This window comes from Somniosus microcephalus, chromosome 5, assembly GCF_052327205.1.
Source record: "Somniosus microcephalus isolate GS21.2 chromosome 5, FLI_Smic_1.0, whole genome shotgun sequence".
In the NCBI taxonomy this organism is placed as follows: Eukaryota; Metazoa; Chordata; class Chondrichthyes; order Squaliformes; family Somniosidae; genus Somniosus; species Somniosus microcephalus.
Genome location: NC_140991.1, coordinates 314,815,042 through 314,836,012, shown reverse-complemented (window position 1 = coordinate 314,836,012; position 20,971 = coordinate 314,815,042). Strand labels below are relative to the sequence as shown.

General features: G+C 47.7%; 1 protein-coding gene across 1 annotated transcript in view; it reads right to left on the bottom strand.

The window, feature by feature from the left end:
* The window catches only part of LOC147117879 (cadherin-20-like), a 249,612-nt gene that overhangs the window by 99,982 nt on the left and 128,659 nt on the right, over positions 1-20,971 (bottom strand). The window contains exons 2-5 of the mRNA XM_085989260.1: positions 18,312-18,747; positions 14,790-15,084; positions 5,227-5,346; positions 1,773-1,940 (exon numbers count right to left, since the gene is read on the bottom strand). Coding sequence (XP_085845386.1) covers positions 1,773-1,940; positions 5,227-5,346; positions 14,790-15,084; positions 18,312-18,506 — 778 coding nt within the window. The 5' untranslated portion in view covers positions 18,507-18,747. The remainder of the gene's footprint in view (positions 1-1,772; positions 1,941-5,226; positions 5,347-14,789; positions 15,085-18,311; positions 18,748-20,971) is intronic.

Sequence of the window (20,971 nt, the reverse complement as noted above, 5' to 3'; positions counted from 1 at the left end):
GCTTGCCAGTAACTAACGCTGGTATAGAGAAGGAGACCCGAAATGACCCGACACTGTCTCGGGTATATGATTTGACGGTGAAGGGATGGCCAGCACATGGCGACTCACTGTTGCCAGCATTCTCATCCAGAAGAGAACAGCTGTCAGTATGCCAGGGGACCTTGATGTGTGGATCCCGAGTGGTAATTCCACCCAAGTTAAGGGAGAGAGTGCTCAATGAGCTTCACGAAGGTCATCTGGGAGCGGTGAAAATGAAAAGCCTTGCTAGGGCTTATGTGTGGTGGCCGGGGATCGATCAGCAAATCGAGGACCTGACAAAGAGCTGCTCAGGATGCCAGAAGGTCCAAAATGCACCACCACATGCCCCTCTACACCCATGGGAGTGGCCCTCATCTCCATGGCAATGGGTGCATATTGATTTTGCTGGTCCATTCATGGACTCAATGTTTTTAATAGCCGTGGATGCGCACTCGAAATGGCCTGAGGCGATCAAAATGTCCTCCACCACCATGGAGAAAACTATTGCAGTCCTACAGACCATTTTTGCCAGGAACGGCTTGCCAGAGCAGATTTGCTCTGATAACGGACCACAGTTTGTGTCCGAAGAGTTTCGAAGATTTATGAAAAGGAATGGGGTAAGGCATTACACATCCGCCCCGTATCATCCAGCCACAAATGGATTGGCTGAGAGGTTCGTACAAACCTTTAGAAGGCTATGTACAATGACAACATTCCGCTGCAGCACAAGGTGGACAATTTCCTGTTCGCCTACCGGAATGCGACACATGCAGTCACCAACCAGGCCCCAGCCATGATGTTCTTTAACCGAAGGTTAAGATCTCGCCTGGATTTGCTCAGACCAAACGTACGAAGAGATGTTGAGAATAAGCAATTCCAGCACATCCATGAGAAGCCAACAAGGAGCTTCAATGTAGGGCAACCAGTTTTGGCCCGCGACTACCGATCAGGAAGCCTCCCCAAAGACTGAATATATAAATAGACTATTTTCAGCTAATGTTGCATGTTAAAAGTGTTAATTGTAATTAGTTTGATATTTAATTGTTAAATGAGTGTTATGGTACTGTTAATCTAAAAGGGGAGGAATTGTAATGTATGTATCTTTAAGGGGGGAACTACTTTTTACAGCTCCTGTATACTGTAGTACCGGCAGTGACCACACCTGTATATAAACCCTGAGTAGTGATCTGTACAGTTAGTTCTAGAGTAACCCTCATTCAGTAAACACCTGTTGAATCGTTCCCTGCAGTCTGTTGTCTGATTATTGAAGGACACAACATTAAGATACACGGATCTAACACAATCAACATCACTAAAAGCAGATTATCTGGTCATTCTCACATTGCTGTTTGTGGGAGCTTGCTGTGTGCAAATTGGCTGCCGCGTTTCCTACATTACAACAGTGACTACACTTCAAAAAGTACTTCATTGGCTGTAAAATGATTTGGGACATCCTGAGGTTGTGAAAGGCGCTATAGAAATGAAAGCCTTTCTTTCTTCTTTAAGAATTGCCAGAGAGAAGATTGCGATTGCCAGTCTGACTGTGACAACTGATTGAATGCTAGCTAACGTCATTCACTGAAGGAGCTATAAAGGGGAAGTACGTGAGGGAGACAGGAATAGAAGGGTCTGCTGACAGGGTGAGTTGAAGTAAGGTGGGAGGAGGCTCGTGTGGTGCACAAACTGTTTCTGTGCTGTAAAAATTCTTAACAATAAGCTACTGAATCAATCGATGCTGCGACACAGGTACTCACTTTGCGGGAATCTGGGAGGATTGTCATTGACATCTGTGAGTGTGATGCTCACAGTTGTTGTCCCAGATAATCCTCCCATTTGTCCACCCATGTCCTTGGCTTGCACAACTACTTGGTATCCGTCCTTCACCTCTCTGTCCATGTTCGATAAGGCCGTCCTGATGACACCTGTGGGGAAGATTAGACCGATTTGTCACAAACTGCATTTTGAGAAATAATCAGCAGGGGGCACCAACAGCACTGTTAGAAACGGTTTCAGCCAAGCCCGAGTTTAGCAGCTACACATATTACACAAAGGCTAGATTAATTTTACCGTAGGCTAGGCTGACCGCACGTCCCCCGTTTTCCGGACAAGGTCCCGTGTCCCCAGGCAAACAATGTTCCCCGCAAGACTCCTCGGCTCAGAAAACTCGTTCAGAGTCTTTGTTTTTTTAAAAAACGTGAATGTACAGAAACCCCCCGGTGGGGGGAGGGCGGGGGAGACTGTCGGCCCGTTCCCGCCCGGTTTGAGCTCAGGAACGGAGCCGATTCCGGGAGTTGGTTGAACGGAGGCGATGGTGGCGGGCCCCGCCTTCTCACAATGGCAGCACGGCGGAGAAAAGGCCCCGTCAATAGCGCGGGCCGCACCGCGCTCTGCGGGGGGGGGGGATCGAGTCACTTGACCCTGTGTCTCGGCCAGTAGTGACTAGCCGGAGGGCGGAACCTTTGAAAGGCGCGGGAGAAGCCGAGGGCGCGGTGCGAGTCGGTGGGCGAGTGGATTTACTTTACCGCAGATCAGTATGGCGCATCGTGTTCGTTTAATGAATAAGCTCTAAATTCTCCCACTGGGAAGGGGGTTTCTGAAACCTCCTGAGACTGAGGGTGTTTCACACCTTGTAGGGAAAATCTCAGTCTGATTGAAACAGATTTATTATTGAGAAATTAAAAGTGAGGGTATTCGGAGACGAGTACAGACGGTACGGCACCATTGCCAGAACCCACGCAAGATTGGAGATTCGGTGTAAAGTGAGAATGGCGTTGTCTCTACGCGTATTCCATGCTTCAAGGACACCCTCAAAGCCTCCTTGAAAAAGTGTAACATCCCCACCGACACCTGGGAATCCCTGGCCCAATTCCGCACAAAGTGGAGGAGAAGCATCCGGGAAAGCGCCGAACACCTTGAGTCTCTTCGCCGGGAGCAAGCGGAAGCCAAGCACAACCAGCGCACGTCAACCCAAGCACCCCACCCACCCGCCCCTTCAACCACCGTCTGCCCCACCTGTGACAGAGACTGTAGGTCCCGCATTCGACTCATCAGTCACCTGAGAACTCATTTTTAATGTGGAAGCAAGTCATCCACAGTTCCCAGGGACTGCCTAAGAAGAGAAGAAGATTCCACTAGTAGAAGCACCAAAGTCGTCATTCCGGATTTTGTGAAACGCATCCTGGCTACTTTGCTGTGCTCCCACCCTTGTGTGTCCCCGGATTCGCTTTAGAAAATATGGACCCCCTACCTTAGGGCAAAGCTCCTCTGGGACGAACCCTGAGGCTCGCCACCAAGGTGACTGATGTAAGAAAACTACTAGGCTCTTGGTCTAAGCGTTAAACAAAGCTTTAATCAACTGTTTTACAACATGGAGGTCTAGTTGTGTCCTTCACTAGTTCCTGTTAAGAATGTCCTGCGCAAGCTGGGCCCGTGCCCGAATATTTATACTCTCCCTGGACATCACCACCCGCAGGCCACTCAGTATTATTTCATAAGTCTTTCTTTCATGAATGACTGATTCATGCCAGTGACTATTAGCAGTAAAGTTGTGATTTAAAGTTGGGCTATCTAATAAATTGTATTTTTTTTGGTGAAGTATTTAAAATTAAAATGGTTAGGATGTAAGCAGCACCTAGTGCTAGCGTATTAAATTATTGAACAAGCCAGCCGGCTGCGTTGCTGGTAGGGATGCATTGGATTGACTTGTGTACTGAATATATTTCTCACTTCATAGCTTACTGATGCTGCCATTTATTCAAACTGCTCCATAATTGCCCTGTCATATTCATTAGGCCCCGCAGCTAGTTTCTTGGGATGGATTTAGACTTTTTAATCTAACCCTCCGTTTCAGAACTAAAAATTGTAAAGGTAGAAGACTTAGCAAGTCAAAAGTTTCGCATTTGCTTCGCTGAAACATTTTGAATCCTTGCACTGGATTCGACATTGAGAGCCTAGATTTCTCTTTGGTTGTTTTGGGTAGCTGTAGGCCTGGACTTCCTCCACCTGCTGCTTTGACCCCGCTGTAACCCTGGTTCCCTTTGACCTGCGGCAGGGCTCATTCGGCACACGGGCGGGATCCCTGCCCCCCGCCGCCCTGGTGGAAGAGCCTGGCAGCGCTGCAGTACCTGAAGAAGCAGGCAATGACTATCTCCAACAAGCGAGCGTCTAACCACCTCCCCTTGACATTCAACAGCATTACCATCACTGAATCCCCCACTATCAACATCCTGGGGGTTACCATTGACCAGAAACTTAACTGGACCAGCCACATAAATACTGTGGCAACAAGAGCAGGTCAGAGGCTGGGTATTCTGCGGCAAGTGTCTCACCTCCTGACTCCCCAAAGCCTTTCCACCATCTACAAGGCACAAGTCAGGAGTGTGATGTGTGATGGAATACTCTCCACTTGCCTGGATGAGTGCAGCTCCAACAACACTCAAGAAGCTCGACACCATCCAGGACAAAGCAGCCCGCTTGATTGGCACCCCATCCACCACCTTAAACATTCACTCCATCCACCACCGGCGCACCATGGCTGCAGTGTGTACCATCTACAAGATGCACTGCAGCAACTCGCCAAGGCTTCTTCGGCAGCACCTCCCAAACCCGCGACCTCTTCCACCTAGAAGGACGAGGGCAGCAGGCGCATCGGAACACCACCACCTCCAAGTTCCCCTCCAAGTCACACACCATCCTGACTTGGAAATATATCGGTCGTTCCTTCAACGTCACTGGGTCAAAATCCTGGAACTCCCTCCCTAACAGCACTGTGGGAGCACCTTCACCACACGGACTGCAGCGGTTCAAGAAGGCGGCTCACCACCACCTTCTCAAGGGCAACTAGGGATGGGCAATAAATGCTGGCCTTGCCAGCGATGCCTACATCCCGGGAACAAATAAAAAAAAGACTTCATGAAGCTGTGACGATCAGAGTGCAGCCACATATAGAGAGCGGAACTTGCCTAGCATGAGCAAGGTAACCTTGTCGGCGACACCCACATCCCATAAACGAATAATAAAAAGAGGCAGGGGAGAGGAGTTTGTGGAGATGGTTGGTGGTGGAGCAAAGAAACCGGGGGGAGGGGGGGGGGGGGCGGGGAGGGGGTGTTAACTTTAAGAGATCTTAAATCCGCCGGTAAAGCAAGTACTCGCTTAGCAGCCCACAGCTCCTTCGGGCATGAAAGTTAAGATGAGAAAGTTATTGCCGACCTGTCCTCGCCTCCACTGAAAAGTAAGGCTGTCCCTGCAGGATGCTGTACACCACTCGAGCACTGTTTCCATACGTGGGGTCATCTGCGTCACTAGCGGTCAGCTGTATCACCGATGTACCTGCACAGAGATGGGAGAGACAAAGCATGGCATTGTCACATTGGAAATACAAGAGTTTATTGTAGCAATGTTCCCTCTAATTTTTTTCCCCCGTGCGCGGTCCCTTTAACCGGCCGTGCGGCCCATTCAAATTTTCGCGCGTGCGTGGTTTCTTCCGTGTGCAAGCTGGAGATCGTCCTGCGCGGGACCCCCAGACCACTGAGTGGCCACGCTGGAACGTTTTACACGTGGGATATTTTTTCAGTTTTTTGCAAATTTATAGACACCCGCCGCCGGGGCAGTCATTTTGATTTTGCAAAGCGAATGCTGGCGAATTGAATCAACAGCCTGTTATTTGCATCGCTCCCCATTTTAACCTCCGTTGACTACACTAGCGTACAAAGTCAAAATTACGCCCACTTTGTCTCGACCTTGTTCACAAAGGTGGAAAAGCTGGACATTTTTAACAAACTGTCGGAGGTTCAGTGGTGTCACCGAGTTAACTGCAGGCTGTCAAGTTATGGTAAAGGTAGTTGTAGAGGCAGTGTAATATTTACAGTGTGTGAAAGACGATGACCAGTGATATTGATAATAACCGTTAGAGGTGAACAGAAGGGTTTCTGATTACAGTACTTCGATGACCACCAAGCTCATGGTCTACTGAAGCAGTAGTGATACCCGCCCTTCCTGTATGCCTCAGAGACATGGACCATGTACAGCAGGCAACTCCATGCACTGGAGAGGTACCACCAACGCTGTCTCCGCAAGATCCTGCAAATCCATTGGCAGGATAGGTGCACCAATTCACAATTCACAATTCAAATCGCTTTATTGGCATGATAAGTTACATCTTATGTTGCCAAAGCATCAAAATACATTTATGGTTTAGCACATAAACGCAGTTCTATTCATACAGTGTATAAACAGGTATATCCCTGAGTGTATAAATATACATTCGCATTGTTTATATATATTCTTTTCTTAGTTTACTGGTTGTCCCTCTGTTCATGGCAAGCTGTAACATGGTGTGCCGCCAGTGTTATACAGTTTCTCTCCTCTCCCAGTAGGAATGGGAGTTTTTGGTTGTCACTCAGATTTCTGAAATCAGGGCATATTTGTGAGAATTTTTGGTAGAAATTCTCCCTGATGCCCTGATATTTTCCACAAGCTGTGAGGAAGTGCATCTCTGTCTCCACCACTCCCTGACTGCAGTGAGAGCATATCCTGTCCTCTCTTGGCAGCCTGGTCTGCCTGTGTCTGCCTTTTTCGATCGCTAGGCTATGTTCGCTAAGTCTGTACCTTGTCAAGGTTCTTCTCAGTTTGTTATCCTTTACCATGGTCAGGTAATCAGCTATGTTGTATTGTCTGTTTAGGGCCAAGTAGCAATTGAGTTTGCTTTGGGTTTTTGTTGTTTCTGCCCAATATGTCAGATATTTTTCCTTTTGCTTAGCGACGATTGTGTTGGGTCGAATTCTTTGTGTTACCCTGTCACTGTCCTGGGGCTGGTTATTGTTAGTATTGTTAGTAGTTACTTCACTGAGTCCCAGGACTAGTTGACTGAGGGTATTCTTCTTTATGGTCAGCTCTTGGCATTTCAGGGCGTCGTAGTGATAGCATTGGGGATTGCTCATTTGTAGGTGATTCCAAAATTTGGTGGCTCTTTTTTGGATAGTGATTATTAATGGATATTGGCCTAGTTCCGCCCTGCATGCATTGTTTACTGACCAACGTCAGTGTTCTCGCTCAGGCCAACATCCCCAGCATCGAAGCTTTGACCACGCTCGATCAGCTCCGATGGACGGGTCACATTGTCCGCATGCCCGATACGAGACTCCCAAAACAAGCGCTCTACTCGGAGCTCCGGCACGGCAAGAGAGCCCCAGGTGGGCAGAGGAAATGCTTCAAGGACACCTTCAAAGCCTCATTGAAAAAGTGTAACATCCCCATCGACACCTGGGAATCCCTGGCCCAAGACCGCACAAAGTGGAGGAGAAGCATCCGGGAAGGCGCCAAACACCTCGAGTCTCTTCGCCGGGAGCAAGCAGAATCCAAGCGCAGGCAGCGCAAGGAGCGCACGTCAACCCAAGCACCCCACCCACCCGCCCCTTCAACCACCGTCTGCCCCACCTATGACAGAGACTGTAGGTCCCGCATTGGACTCAGCAGTCACCTGAGAACTCATTTTTAATGTGGAAGCAAGTCATCCTCGGTTCCGAGGGACTGCCTTAGAAGAGAAGAAGAAGACTTTGATGAGGAATTGGCTACATTTCCTTTAAGGCACAATTATTCCTGACAGGATATTTGGGATGTTTCCTCGCTGTTCATCCAATCGATTATATATATTTCTGACAATTTACTTCTTCACACTAATATAAAGCTCTCGCAGATATATAGAAAAACTTATTTTATTTCAGATATCCAGCATCCGCAGTATTTTGCTTATATATAGAAAATGTGTTTTTTTGCGTAGGCTCAGTGGGCGGCATTCTCGCCTCTGAGTCAGAAGGTTGTGGGTTCATGTTCCCGCTCCAGGGTCTTGAGCACAACAATCTAGGCTGACGCTCCCAGTGCAGTGCTGAGGGAGTGCTGCACTGTCGGAGGTGCCGTCTTTCGGATGAGGCGTTAAACCGAGGCCCCGTCTGCTCTCTCAGGTGGATGTAAAAGATCCCATGGCACTATTTCGAAGAAGAGCAGGGGAGTTCTCCCCGGTGTCCTGGGGACAATATTTATCCCTCAACCAACATAATACAATACTGGAAAGTGTGAGGTTATGCACTTTGGCAGGAAAAATCGTAGAGCAAGTTATTATCTTAATGGCAAGAAACTGGAAAGTACTGAAGTACAAAGGGAACTGGGGGTCCTGGTGCACAAAACTCAAAAGGTTAGTATGCAGGTGCAGCAAGTGATTAAGAAGGCCAATGGAATGTTGGCTTTTATTGCTAGGGGGATAGAATATAAAAATAGGGAGGTATTGCTTCAGTTGTACAAGGTATTGGTGAGACCGCACCTGGAATACTGCATACAGTTTTGGTGTCCATACTTAAGAAAAGACATACTTGCTCTCGAGTCAGTACAAAGAAGGTTCACTCGGTTAATCCCGGGGATGAGGGGATGGACATATGAGGGGAGGTTGAGTAGATTGGGACTCTACTCATTGGAGTTCAGAAGAATGAGAGGCGATCTTATTGAAACATATAAGATTGTGAAGGGGTTGGATCGGGTGGATGCGGGGAGGATGTTCCCGATGATGGGTGAAACTAGAACTAGGGGGCATAGTCTTAGAATAAGGGGCTGCTCTTTAAAAACTGAGATGAGGAGGAACTACTTCACTCAGAGGGTGGTAGGTCCATGGAATATGCTGCCCCAAAAAGCTGTAGAAGCTACATCATTACATAAATTTAAAACAGAAATAGACAGTTTCCTAGAAGTAAAGGGAATTAAGGGTTACGGGGAGCGGGCAGGAATTTGGACATGAGTCTAGGTTCGGATCGGTCATGGCCCTGTGGGTAGCGGAGCGGGCCCAGGGGCCGTGTAGCCTGATCCTGCTCCTATTTTGTGTGTCTAATTCTGTTAGATTCAGGAGATGGTTCTGTGATAGTAGATTGGCGGTTAGGATCAGATCAGCCATGATCTTATTGAATGGCGGAGCAGGCTCGAGGGGCCGATTGGCCTACTCCTGCTCCTATTTCTTATGTTCTTATGTTCTTATGTTCTAACATCACTAAAAACAGATTATCCGGTCATCATCACATTGCTGTTTGTGGGAGCTTGCTGTCCACAAATTGGCTGCCTTGTTTCCCACATTACAACAGTGACTACACTTGAAAACAGCACTTCATTGGCTGTAAAGCACTTTGGGATGTCTTGAGGTCATGAAAGGCGCTATAGAAATGCAATTTAATATACCTCAGATTTATGCATATTGTTGGTAATGTCGTATTGTAATTTTCTGAGTGTGAGCTTGCTTTGTCAATCAAAGTTCAGCAACTCAAAGATTTTAACCGGATGGCAAAATAAACTCTAAAAATATCTGTTCTAGACGTTATACCATCAGCTCTTAACTGCATTACCCCAGAGTACTGGTCAGAATATAAATGAAAGAAATCCCACTGCGTTTGGCTTAGGCTGGTGACCACCTCCTGGTTCCATTCACAGACGGACTGAAGTGCTTTAATTGATAAACAGGGCACGCTACAGTAAGCACAGCTAAAGAGAAGGCCCTTACAACAGCACCAATGGCATTAGGTTCTTGTAGGTGGACTGAGCTCAGTTTGTAAACAGAGCGAAGGTCGCTTCAGTCACTCACTGCAGAACAGGGAATCTTACACAAAGCACACTATTGCAGTAGACACAGTGTTACTAGCAAGTGTGCAGAAAGTCGGGGGGGCTAGCAAAGATAGACAATAGTAAGTGCACAAGGATGAAAATTTGTACGGCTTTGCTCGTCACTACAGATCGTAAGCTATTGGCCCGGATTTTGCGGTGGGGAAATGACGGTTGAACTCTCAGGGCTGGATTTTGCCAGCCCTGGGGAGGCGGGTTTGGAGGCGGGATTGCCGGGAAAATGGCAGAATTTGGGGGCGGGTGCCCAACCCGCTCCCAGCCCGCCCCCAACCCGCCTCCATGCCATCTTGCCAGGAGGCGGGTAGCCGATCCGCGCCGGGTCCCGCCTCCTCGAGGCGGGAAGGGGATTAGTGCCAATTAACTGCCTGTTAACAGGTAGTTAACAGGCAGTTTTTTGGCTAATCCCTATTTTGAGTCCTGAAGTGTGGGCTTCCCGACAGCTCCGAACCTCACCAGGGTCAGCGAGGTGGACCGTCGGTCTGCGGGGGTCGGAGAGGCAGAGATGTCCGGTGTGCAGGCGAGTAATGGGTGCATGTGTGCAGAGGTAAGTGTGTGAGGTGTGTGTAAAGTGTTTTAATAAGTTTTACTTACCTTTACTTCTTCCTGCAGGCTTCCTCCTTTCAGGTCTCGGGAGTCCCTCAGCTCACCGGCACAGAAAGCAGAATAGCCGCTGAACTGTCAAAAGCTGCAGCATTCTGCTTTCTGGTCAGGAAGGCTTTCTAATTGAGTCTTGAATAAAGACACAACTTAGAAGACAGATTGTCAGTGTTTGACAGCTTCACAGAGCTGTCAAACGATGACATTTCATCTGTCAAAAGCTCTTGACAGATGAAGCAGCACTCGCTGGCATCACCTGTAACTGGCTTTCCCTTAATTGGCCTGCTGAGCCCGCTGGGCGGGCTTAACAAGGTCAATCAAGGGAAAATAGCGTGGGTTGGCCACAAGTCGATGGAGGCGGGACTAAAACCCAACAAGTGGGAGTCCCGCCTCCAAAAGCTCCCCATTGACAAAATCGAGCCCTCAGTGTTCACCATGATTACCCCCCCTCTGAAACTGACCGTAACCTCAGGATTTAGCGCATGCGCAGAAATCCTGAAGTTGCAGTCAATCGTTCACTGCTCCGACACTGGCTGCGCTGTAGACTGCCCCCCCCACCCCCGCTCCCGCACAGCTGGCAATCAGTGTAATCTGTGGCATTGACGAAAACGTAAGCTTTTCCTTGCTAATATCGCTGTTGAACGCCCCATAAAAGTTAAGCCTTGATGGAGTAAGTGTAACTGAGGTTGTAACAACCTATTGAGGGCTAAACAACTGCTCTGGCCCTGAAAAACGAATTTTATATTTGTGCAAATGTCAAAGTGAATTGATAATCAGTGCTTTTTATTTCCTGGTTTGCTGTCTGTGAGAATTATTCAATGTGATTGGCTGATTAGTTTGCTTGATGCCATTACTGCTGCTGTACGCTGGAGGTCCCCTATTGACAGCGCTACAATCAATTACACGTCGGGGAAGCTAAAGTTCTCGCCACGGAGATCGCGAGATATCTGTGGGCAGCTTTCTTTGAGGTCAGCGGCGAGAGCTGTCACATCACTGCTGGCCTCAAATTACGGGCCATTGTATTTCTCTTAAAGGGGAAGGGAAGTCTTGGGCAGTACCTTTGGTCTTTTATGAACAGTTGTGCCGGTAGTTTATTGTAGATTAAAAAAATAATGGCCCAAAATTTGCGATCGGAGGCTTCCCGCGGGTGGACGCCTCTGACCCGTAAAAAAAATCTACGCATTTACCTGGTGGTTCAGGAGGTATGGAGACTCGCACCCCTGGGCCTCTCCGGTGACCCGCGGGCAGAGGCTCATGTATCCCAGGGGGCGCAGGCGGTTCGCAAGCTCCCCTGGGATCACGTGGGCCGGCCCGACCAATAAAAGAAGGGAATCCTCATTCATACTTATGGGAGTTCTGTACATACGGAATCCCCATAAGTATGAATGGGGATCACTTAAAAAATACAGAAACACATGAAATAAACATTTTTTAAATTACATATTTAAAATTAATTAAAATGCCATTTAATTAAATATTTTAAACAATAAATTAATTTTTGAAAAAAAATTATGGCCTAGAAATTAGGTATGGCCCCGCCAGCTCAGTTGCGCCCAAAAGTTTGCGCAGCGCCCGGAGCCCGTTGCGCCCGCCAGAAATTCACTTTTAGCGCCCCGAGTCGGAACCGGGCGCTGTTCCAGGGTGTGCTCGCCTCCGCTTGGGGCGCTGAAAGTGAATTTCAGCGCTCCAGCTGCCGCTGCGCCACCCGATGCGGTGTGGCAGGCTGGGGTACTGCAGGCCTCCTCCTTCTCTTAAGGAGGAGCTGCCTGCAGCCGTGAGATCGCCGCTGGATTCTGCCGGCAAATGAGCCCGGCACCACGGAGAAGTGCCGGGCTCGCGGGAATCAGCCACCAATGCCGCGGGGGGGGTTGGTGTAGGAGGCCGGGGAGGGAGGTGCGGGCAGGCGGCCGCCGAAAAAGCGGCCGGCCGCACCTCCACCTTTATGCGCCCCACTAACGCTGCATGAAGGCCGTGTTTCACGAACGTTGTTTGCGGCCGCTGCGGAAGAGGCGGCTGCAACTGAATATGGGCGTCGGGCCGGCATCGGGGCGGAACCGGGGCGCTGCGCACACCGATGACGTCATCGGTGCCGGCGCAGCGCTACCGGCTACCGCCGCCATTAACGCTGCACTCAATTTCCGCGCTACCAACCCCGCCGGCGCAGAAGACCTCTTTAGGCGCTAAGTGGGCACAAGACCCGCTGAATTTCTAGGCCTATATGTTTTAACGGGGCTAAAAATAAACTTACCTTATTGCACAGGGTTTTTTAATGTATAAATGAGTGATAAAATTTTATTTTTCTATTTTTTAAAACTCTTGTGCTGGTAAAAGCGGGCCTTACTCCTGCTTTTACCGGCGTAAGAATTTCACGGGCATTCAGCGGGCGGAAGTTGGACAAATAGCGCAACTCTCCCCCCCGCGGAGGCCCGTCTCCCGGGGATGCGGGGGATCTGTCATCGCAAGTGCTGGGTTTTAGCTCACGTGCTTCGCGCGCCTAAACCCGGAACTTGCGCGGCCCCTATGGGCGCGCGCGCCCCTCGTACACACCCGTAGGGGGCGCAGAATACGGCCCATCGTAAAATTATATATATCAATTTTTATTGCTGACATGGAGACACTTGACTAGGGTTTCTGCTTGACTGCTCCTGGGGCATCAATTACATAAATGCCCCCGTGCGTCCTGGAGTTTGAGGGAGAGAGCGGGGGGGAGGTGGGGGGGACATCAGAGGGACCTTCCGAAGCTGCGCCCTATTGTTTGCAAAGGAGCCACTCCAGGATGTATGGGGCGGTCCCGTTATTGATATCATTGGACTAGCAGAGAGCGTTCTCCCCGGTGTCCTCACCAATATTTATCCCTCAATCAACATCACTAAAACAGATTATCTTGTCGTCATCACATTGGCTGCCGCGATTCCCACATTACAACAGTGACTACACTTCAAAGAGTACTTCATTGGCTGTAAAGTGCTTTGGGACGTCTGGTGGCCGTGAAAGGCGCTATAGAAATGCAAGACTGTCTTTATTTCTTAAAAAAGCAACCTTTAATAACGAGGAAATACCTGTTAAGTTTGTTATTATCCACTATAAGAGGGGTGATTACTTTGCTTCAAAGATGTCCTTTGTCCTTTAAGCACCTTTACCATGTCAACATGAAGGCAGTTTCGAAAAGAAACCCACAGATATCAATCCATATAATTTTCTAAATGCTGCTTTGTTGATATATTTAATATTTATATGGAATCATTTTGTAGATTGTGCAATACCTTAAAAATCTGACATGTAGATGTAATTGCCGAGGTCTCCATCCCTCTCCCTCACATCTGTCTGAGGCTGAACTACACTGTTCGCAACCTTGGTGTCATATTTGACCCTGAAATTAAATCTCCTCCAGCCCCACAACAGCCCCCCCGCCGCCCCCAAGACATCTGCGCTCCTCTAATTCTGCCCTCTTGAGGATCCCTGATTATAATCGCTCCACCATTGGTGGCCGTGCCTTCTGTTGCCTGGGCCCCAAGCTCGGGAATTCCCTCCCTAAACCTCTCCGCCTCTCTACCTCTCTCTCCTCCTTTAAGACGCTCCTTCAAACCTACCTCTTTGACCAAGCTTTTGGTCACCTGCCCTAATTTTATCCTTATGAGGCTCGGTGTCAAATTTTTGTCTTAAAATACTCCTGTGAAGCGCCTTGGGACGTTTTACTACAGGAAACTCTTTGGTATCCGGCACCGACGGGACCAGCGTGTTGCCGGTTGATTAAAAATTCCGGATGACAGAGAGGGTTATCTACTGAGGCTATTTTTAACAAACAAAAATTTAAAAATTTAGAAATGTGCAGTATACAGTAATTGGGTTACTCACCTACAGCGCGGGAGAGTCAGACTCCTGTTACAGGGGTATTGAGGTGTTCGGACTACCGGCAGCGCGGGAGAGTCAGACTCCTGTTACAGGGGTATTGAGGTGTTCCGACTCCCGGCAGCGCGGGAGAGTCAGACTCCTGTTATTGAGGTGTTCAGACTTCCGACAGCGCCAAGAAGCCGAGTAGTGGCAGTTTGGAGAACTACCCCCACTGACTAACTTGGCCACCGCGGGAGACTCGGACTCGGCAACATTTCCGGTTATTGAGGTGTTGTTTTCGGAGTATGCATTTTGCCGGTTAATAGAGAATTCCGGATATTTAGGTGCCATTTAAACAAGAGTTTCCTGTACGTTAAAGGCGCTATATAAATACACGTTGTTGTTGTTGCCGATTTGTTAAAAATCACCACAATATATTTCTATTTATTAAATTTTTCCAAAATGTCCAGCAGTGGGTTTTTTTTTGGCGTTAAAAGCTTGTAATCAGGGTTACACGAGCAGCTATAGTTTAGTGAACAGGAGTAGCCTACCCTGTACCAGCCATCACTCTTATACTTGCCATGCCCATGACTGTGTGAGCTGTGTGATATGGGATGTAGTAGTAATAGTGTGCAGGAATGTTCGAGAATGACCAGTTTCTTTGAACATGCTATCGCAAGATTGCTTCTTACCCATAGGGGACATTTCAGGAACACTGGCTGCATAAGGTCCGTCGAGAAACTTTGGCTCGTTGTCATTGATGTCCTGGATCTTGATGACGAATTCAGACTCGGGTTCCATTGGTCTCCCCGTCCATCTGTCCAAGGCCTGTGCTCGCAGGGTGTAGTGCGTCTTCTCCTCCCGGTCTAGTCTCTGTACAGCGTGAATGTCTCCAGTGTTGTCGTCAATAGTGAAAACGGTGCCGGCTCCATCGCCAGAGAGGATGTATCTGACCGAACCTTCTCCTTTGTCCATGTCGGAATGAAGCTGTAATTACAGAACGAGAAGCTGGTTTTATTATCGTTGGCTTTTCCACCTCCACTTTAATCTCTTCCAATATTCCACGTCGCTGCCTCCTGCTACCTTACTTTCTCTTTCAGTGGAGATGTTAGGGGCGGATGGGCCACGGAGTTCCTTTACAATTTTACATGTCTGACTATTTGATCCCCATGCTGCTTGCCTCAGAGCAGAGAAGGTTAAGAGGAGATTTGATAGAGGCGTTCACATTCATGAAGGGTTTTGATAAGAGTAAATAAGGAGAAACTGTTTCCAGTGGCAGAAAGGTCGGTAACCAGAGGACACAGATTTAAGGTGATTGGCAAAAGAACCGGAGGCGACAGGAGGAAACACTTTTTTACGCAGCGAGTTGTTGTGATCTGGAATGCGCTGCCTGAAAGGGCGGTGGAAGCAGATTCAACAGGAACTTTCAAAAGAGAATTGGATAAATACTTGAAGGGAAAAAATTTACAGGGCTATGGGGCAAGAGCAGTGGAGCAGGGGTAATTGGAGAGCTCTACCAGAGAGCTGGCACAGGCACGATGGGCTGAATAGCCTCCTTTAGTGCTGTATAATTCTAGGATTGCATGAATCTTCCTGAATTTTTCAATGTCTTCTAGCAATCGTACCCAAAGAGCGCTGGCATGAAAGGGCGGCGGAAACTGATTCAACAGTTACTTTCAAAAGGGAAATTGGATAAATACTTGAAGGGGAAAATAAATTACAGGAACTAATTGGGTAGATCTACCAACGAGTCGGCACAGATACGATGGGCCAAATGGCCTCTTTCTGTGCTGTATCTTTCGATGATTCTATAGAATACTTGGTCTTGTGTGGCAGTCATTTTCAACTTTGACGACAGGGCAGTAACCTGTTGGTGGGGATTACCTGCCTGGTGTGGGACCCGCCGGATTTTTGTTCCGCTCATTTCCGCCCAGGTGACAAAGTTGAAAATGTATCCTTTTTGAGTCTTAAAAAATATTACTGCTAAATTTCCTCTGCCCGGCACCCAAGGAGCACCCAAACATGGGTGCAATACAGAGGAAAAACGGACGCGAATCTTTTATTCCCATTTTGCTCCTGAGTAGCACTGCACGTGAGTTTCCCCACGCCTTTTCTGGTGTCTGTGCCTAAGTCGGCACGGCAAAGTAAATTTCACGCATATGAATGTCAGAGACCTCTACACTCAAATTTGCTCTAATAGCACTGGGTATAGTTCAGGGGCTTATTGTTCACCCCAAAAACCCCGGTGTTGCTGATTCTAGAGATTCTGATCATGTTCCAAATTGACTCGATACATTATTGCAATGTTGGTCTCTCAGCAGTTTGCTTGATGGGGGAGCTAAGCCACTCAATTCAAATACAAACATGCTGTGATGATTTTTCCAGGTATGTACCTAATTAACAGCTTTGTTTGAATCTATCAGACAGGTAATTAAATTCATGAAGCTCCATTTACAGTTTTGAATGGATGTATCAGTCTGTTTTGTTCAAATGAATGAGATGGAACCAGAGCCTTCGAAGGGAGGTGGTTTGATTGGAACCTCTTAATGGAAGTTACCTCGCTAATTCTATAGTGGGTCAGGGGAAAAAAAAGGGAATCACTACATTAAAAAGTAAATAGAACATAGTTTTAGTGCAAGAATTGCAAACTAGTGCTTTCCACTATTCAGCTGCTTCATCAATGACCTTCCCTCCATCATAAGGTCAGAAGTGGGGATGTTCGCTGGTGATTGCACAGTGTTCAGCACCATTCGCAACTCCTCAGATAATGAAGCAGTCCATGCCCACATGCAACAAGACCTGGCTAACATTCAGGCTTGGGCTGATAAGTGGCAGGTAACATTCGTGCCACACAAGTGCCAGGCAATGACTATCTCCAACAAGCGAGAGTCTAACCGCCTCCCCTTGACATTCAACGGCATTACCATCGCCGAATCCTCCACCATCAACATCCTGGGGGTTACCATTAAACAGAAACTTAACTGGACCAGCCACATAAATACTGTGGCAACAAGAGCAGGTCAGAGGCTAGGTATTCTGCGGCGAGTGTCTCACCTCCTGACTCCCCAAAGCCTTCCCACCATCTACAAGGCACAAGTCAGGAATGTGATGGAACACTCTCCACTTGCCTGGATGAGTGCAGTTCCAACAACACTCAAGAAGCTCGACACCATCCAGGACAAAGCAGCCCGCTTGATTGGCACCCCATCCACCACTTTAAACATTCACTCCCTCCACCACCGGCGCACCATGGCTGCAGTGTGTACCATCTACAAGATGCACTGCAGCAACTTGCCAAGGCTTCTTCAGCAGCACCTCCCAAACCCGCGACCTCTTCCACCTAGAAGGACGAGGGCAGCGGGCGCAGGGGAACACCACCACCTCCAAGTTCCCCTCCAAGTCACACACCATCCTGACTTGGAAATATATCGGCCGATCCTTCATCGTCGCTGGGTCAAAATCCTGGAACTCCCTCCCTAACAGCACTGTGGGAGCACCTTCACCACACGGACTGCAGCGGTTCAAGAAGGCGGCTCTCCACCACCTTCTCAAGGGGCAGTTAGGGATGGGCAATAAATGCTGGCCTTGCCAGCGACGCCCACATCCCAGGAACGAATAAAAAAAAGGAGCTGGCAAAGTATAACAGATACTGTAATAATATGTTTTACTATTACCAAATATTATTATTACTTATATTACTTATTATTACTATTTGCTTGTTCTGTTAACGCGCTAAACAAGACCTGGTGTTATGTTACTCTGTCACCTTCAGTAGACAAGGATGATCCCGTGGAGCTATGGATAGAACCAGTAGCTGAAATTATCTAAAAAGGATTCTGTGTTCATTATCGCTATAATATTTTACCAAGATATTGGGGAACGTGCAAACACTCTTGAGGACATGGGGAGCTGAAGCTCAGCAATGTGACTAGTCTGAAAGGCAGGTCTGAATTTTAGACTGGAGGCGGGTTCTGTGCGGGGGTTGGGGGTGATGTTGTGAGGGCTGCAGGGCTGATTTAAAAGATTTTCCACCTTTCGGGCATGAAACCTTCCTGACTCGGAGTCAGAAACGGGGGAATTTATAATGGGGAACAAGGAAATGGCAGAGCAATTAAAGAAATACTTTGGTTCTGTCTTCACGGAATAGGACACAAATAACTTCCCAGAAATGTTTCTGTGTTTTGAATCTGAACCTTTATTCCCCCTGTTCTTACCTTGCCGACATACAGCGGTTCTGTTCCCGTGTATTCTTCCAACACAAAAAACTGGTTCCAGACCCAGCCTCTCTTCACCCGGCGATGCAGCACCATATTGCGCTGGCCGTGCTCCGCTGCGGTTACTGGCTGGGCACCGAATACTTGCACCAGGTCAACCAGACACAGAAATAGGCATGTCCCCATTGCAGCCATTGTATTGTAAATCCACACGGCCAATTGTTGCAGAAGATGTAGGTGAAGATTAGAAGGCACGGGGCTGAGGCTTTGCAAACTTTTTTTGGCGGGGGGGGTAAATTGGCGTGACAGTCTTTGGTCAAGTAATATATTTAACAAGCATTAGGGTTTCCTCGGATCAGTGTCATTCACTGTATTGGCAGCAAAGTTGAAAGCCTGTTATCCAACGGAATCCTGCAAAACTTCATCAGTGCTAGACCTGCGAAGAAAACACACGAGAGCTTTCAATAGTGTGCTGGGAGCATAAAGAACAGCAAACGCACTTCCGAATGCATCACCAAACCGTACATCACACGTACAGTGGAGTCTTCAGTCATGCAATAGGCTGATATGAACACAAAGCTTACTTGCAGCCAGCCTTATTTATAATGAAAAATGGTTAAGTTAGGCACGCCAGTGCGACTTACTAACATCTTGCTTCTAACAGGAAGTGCTTTCTGCATACGTTCGTTTATGTGCATTAAAAGAAAGAAAGACTTGCATTTCTATAGCGCCTTTCACGGCCACCGGACATCCCAAAGTGCTTTACAGCCAATGAAGTACTTTTTGAAGTGTTGTCACTCTTGTAAGGTAGGAAACGTGGCAGCCAATTTGCACACAGCAAGCTCCCACAAATGGCAATGTGATAATGATCAGATAATCTGTTGTCAGTGATGTTGATTGAGGGATAAATATTGGCCCACAGGACACCAGGGATAACTCCCCCTGCTCTTCTTCGAAATAGTGCCCTGGGATCTTTTATGTCCACCTGAGAGGGCAGACGGGGTCTCGGTTTAACGTCTCATCTGAAAGACGGCACCTCCGACAGTGCAGCACTCCCTCAGCACTGCCCTGGAGTGTCAGCCTAGGTTTTTGTGCTCACCATGAGATTTACTAATACTGGTACTTATTTTTTGACTGTTTTGGCTAGATAGTTCTAAGAATAACATCTCGATGGACTATGGAATCATAGAATGGTTACAGCACAGAAGGAGGCTATTCAGCTCGTCGAGCCCATGCCGGCTCTCTGTGAGAGCACCTCAGCGAGTCCCACTCCCGCTGCCCTTTCCCAGTAGCCCTGCAATTTTTTTTCCTTCAGGTACTTATCCAATTCCCTTTTGAAAGCCACGATTGAATCTGCCTCCATCACATTTTCAGGCAGTGCATTCCAGATCCTAACCACTCGATGCGTAAAAAAGTTTTTCCTCATGTCGCCTTTAGTTCTTTTGCCAATCACCTTGAATCTGTGTCCTCTGGTTCTCGACCCTTCCGCCAATGGGAACAGTTTCTCTCTATCTACTCTGTCCAGACCCCTCATGATTTTGAACACCTCTATTAAATCTCCTCTCAACCTTCTCTGCTCCAAGGAGAACAACCCCAGCTTCTCCAGTCTATCCACGTAACTCATTGAAACTTATAAAACTCATTGAAACTTATAAAATTCTAACAGGACTAGACAGACTAGATGCAGGAAGGCTGTTCCCGATGGCGGGGGAGTCCAGAACCAGGGGTCACAGTCTAAGGATAAGGGGTAAGCCATTTAGGACTGAGATGAGGAGGAATTTCTTCATCCAGAGAGTGGTGAACCTGTGGAATTCTCTACCACAGAAGACAGTTGAGGCCAATTCATTAAATATATTCAAGAAGGAGTTAGATATATTTCTTAAGGCTAAGGGGATCAAGGGATATGGGGAGAAAGCAGGGACAGGGTACTGAATTTGGATGATCAGCCATGATCTCATTGAATGGCGGAGCAGGCTCGAGGGGCCGAATGGCCTACTCCTATCTTCTATGTTTCTATGAAGTCCCTCATCTCTGGGACCATTCTTGTAAATCTTTCTGCACCCTCTCTAAGACCTTCACATCCTTCCCAAAGTGCGGTGCCCAGAATTGGATACAATACTCCAGTTGGGGCCGAAGCAGTGTTTTATACAGGTTCATCATAATTCCTATGTTTTGCATTCTTCAGGCAGTCTATTTGTCGTCCACTCATCTGTTTGTTTGTCTTTCTACGTGATTCTTATGCTGAGAAAGAAAGCATTTCATTTTGATGTGACAATCTTTTACATGGGTGGCATACCCACAATTAAAAACCGTTCAGGCATGGGTGAGTAGTGACGGTCTTTTACATTAACAAAAGGAATGCCTGGAACTCACTTTTGGTAAAGTGCTCCATTTATTCTGTGGGTGCTTATACTGGAACCTACAAGAGGAAGCCTCACTATCAGGAACCCTTTTACAGAAACAAGCAGTTACAAAGATTTATGATTGTGTTAATATTTTTGTTTAACCAGCAGGAATAGACCAGAGGTTGGATGGAGCTTAATTAACATACACAGTTAATGATATTGAAGCATCGCGAGGTTAATGACTGTATCTCTGCTAATGTTCTTCCTGTTCCCGCATGCTGTTGGGGCCAGTAATGCCTTCCAGCCAGTGTTCCA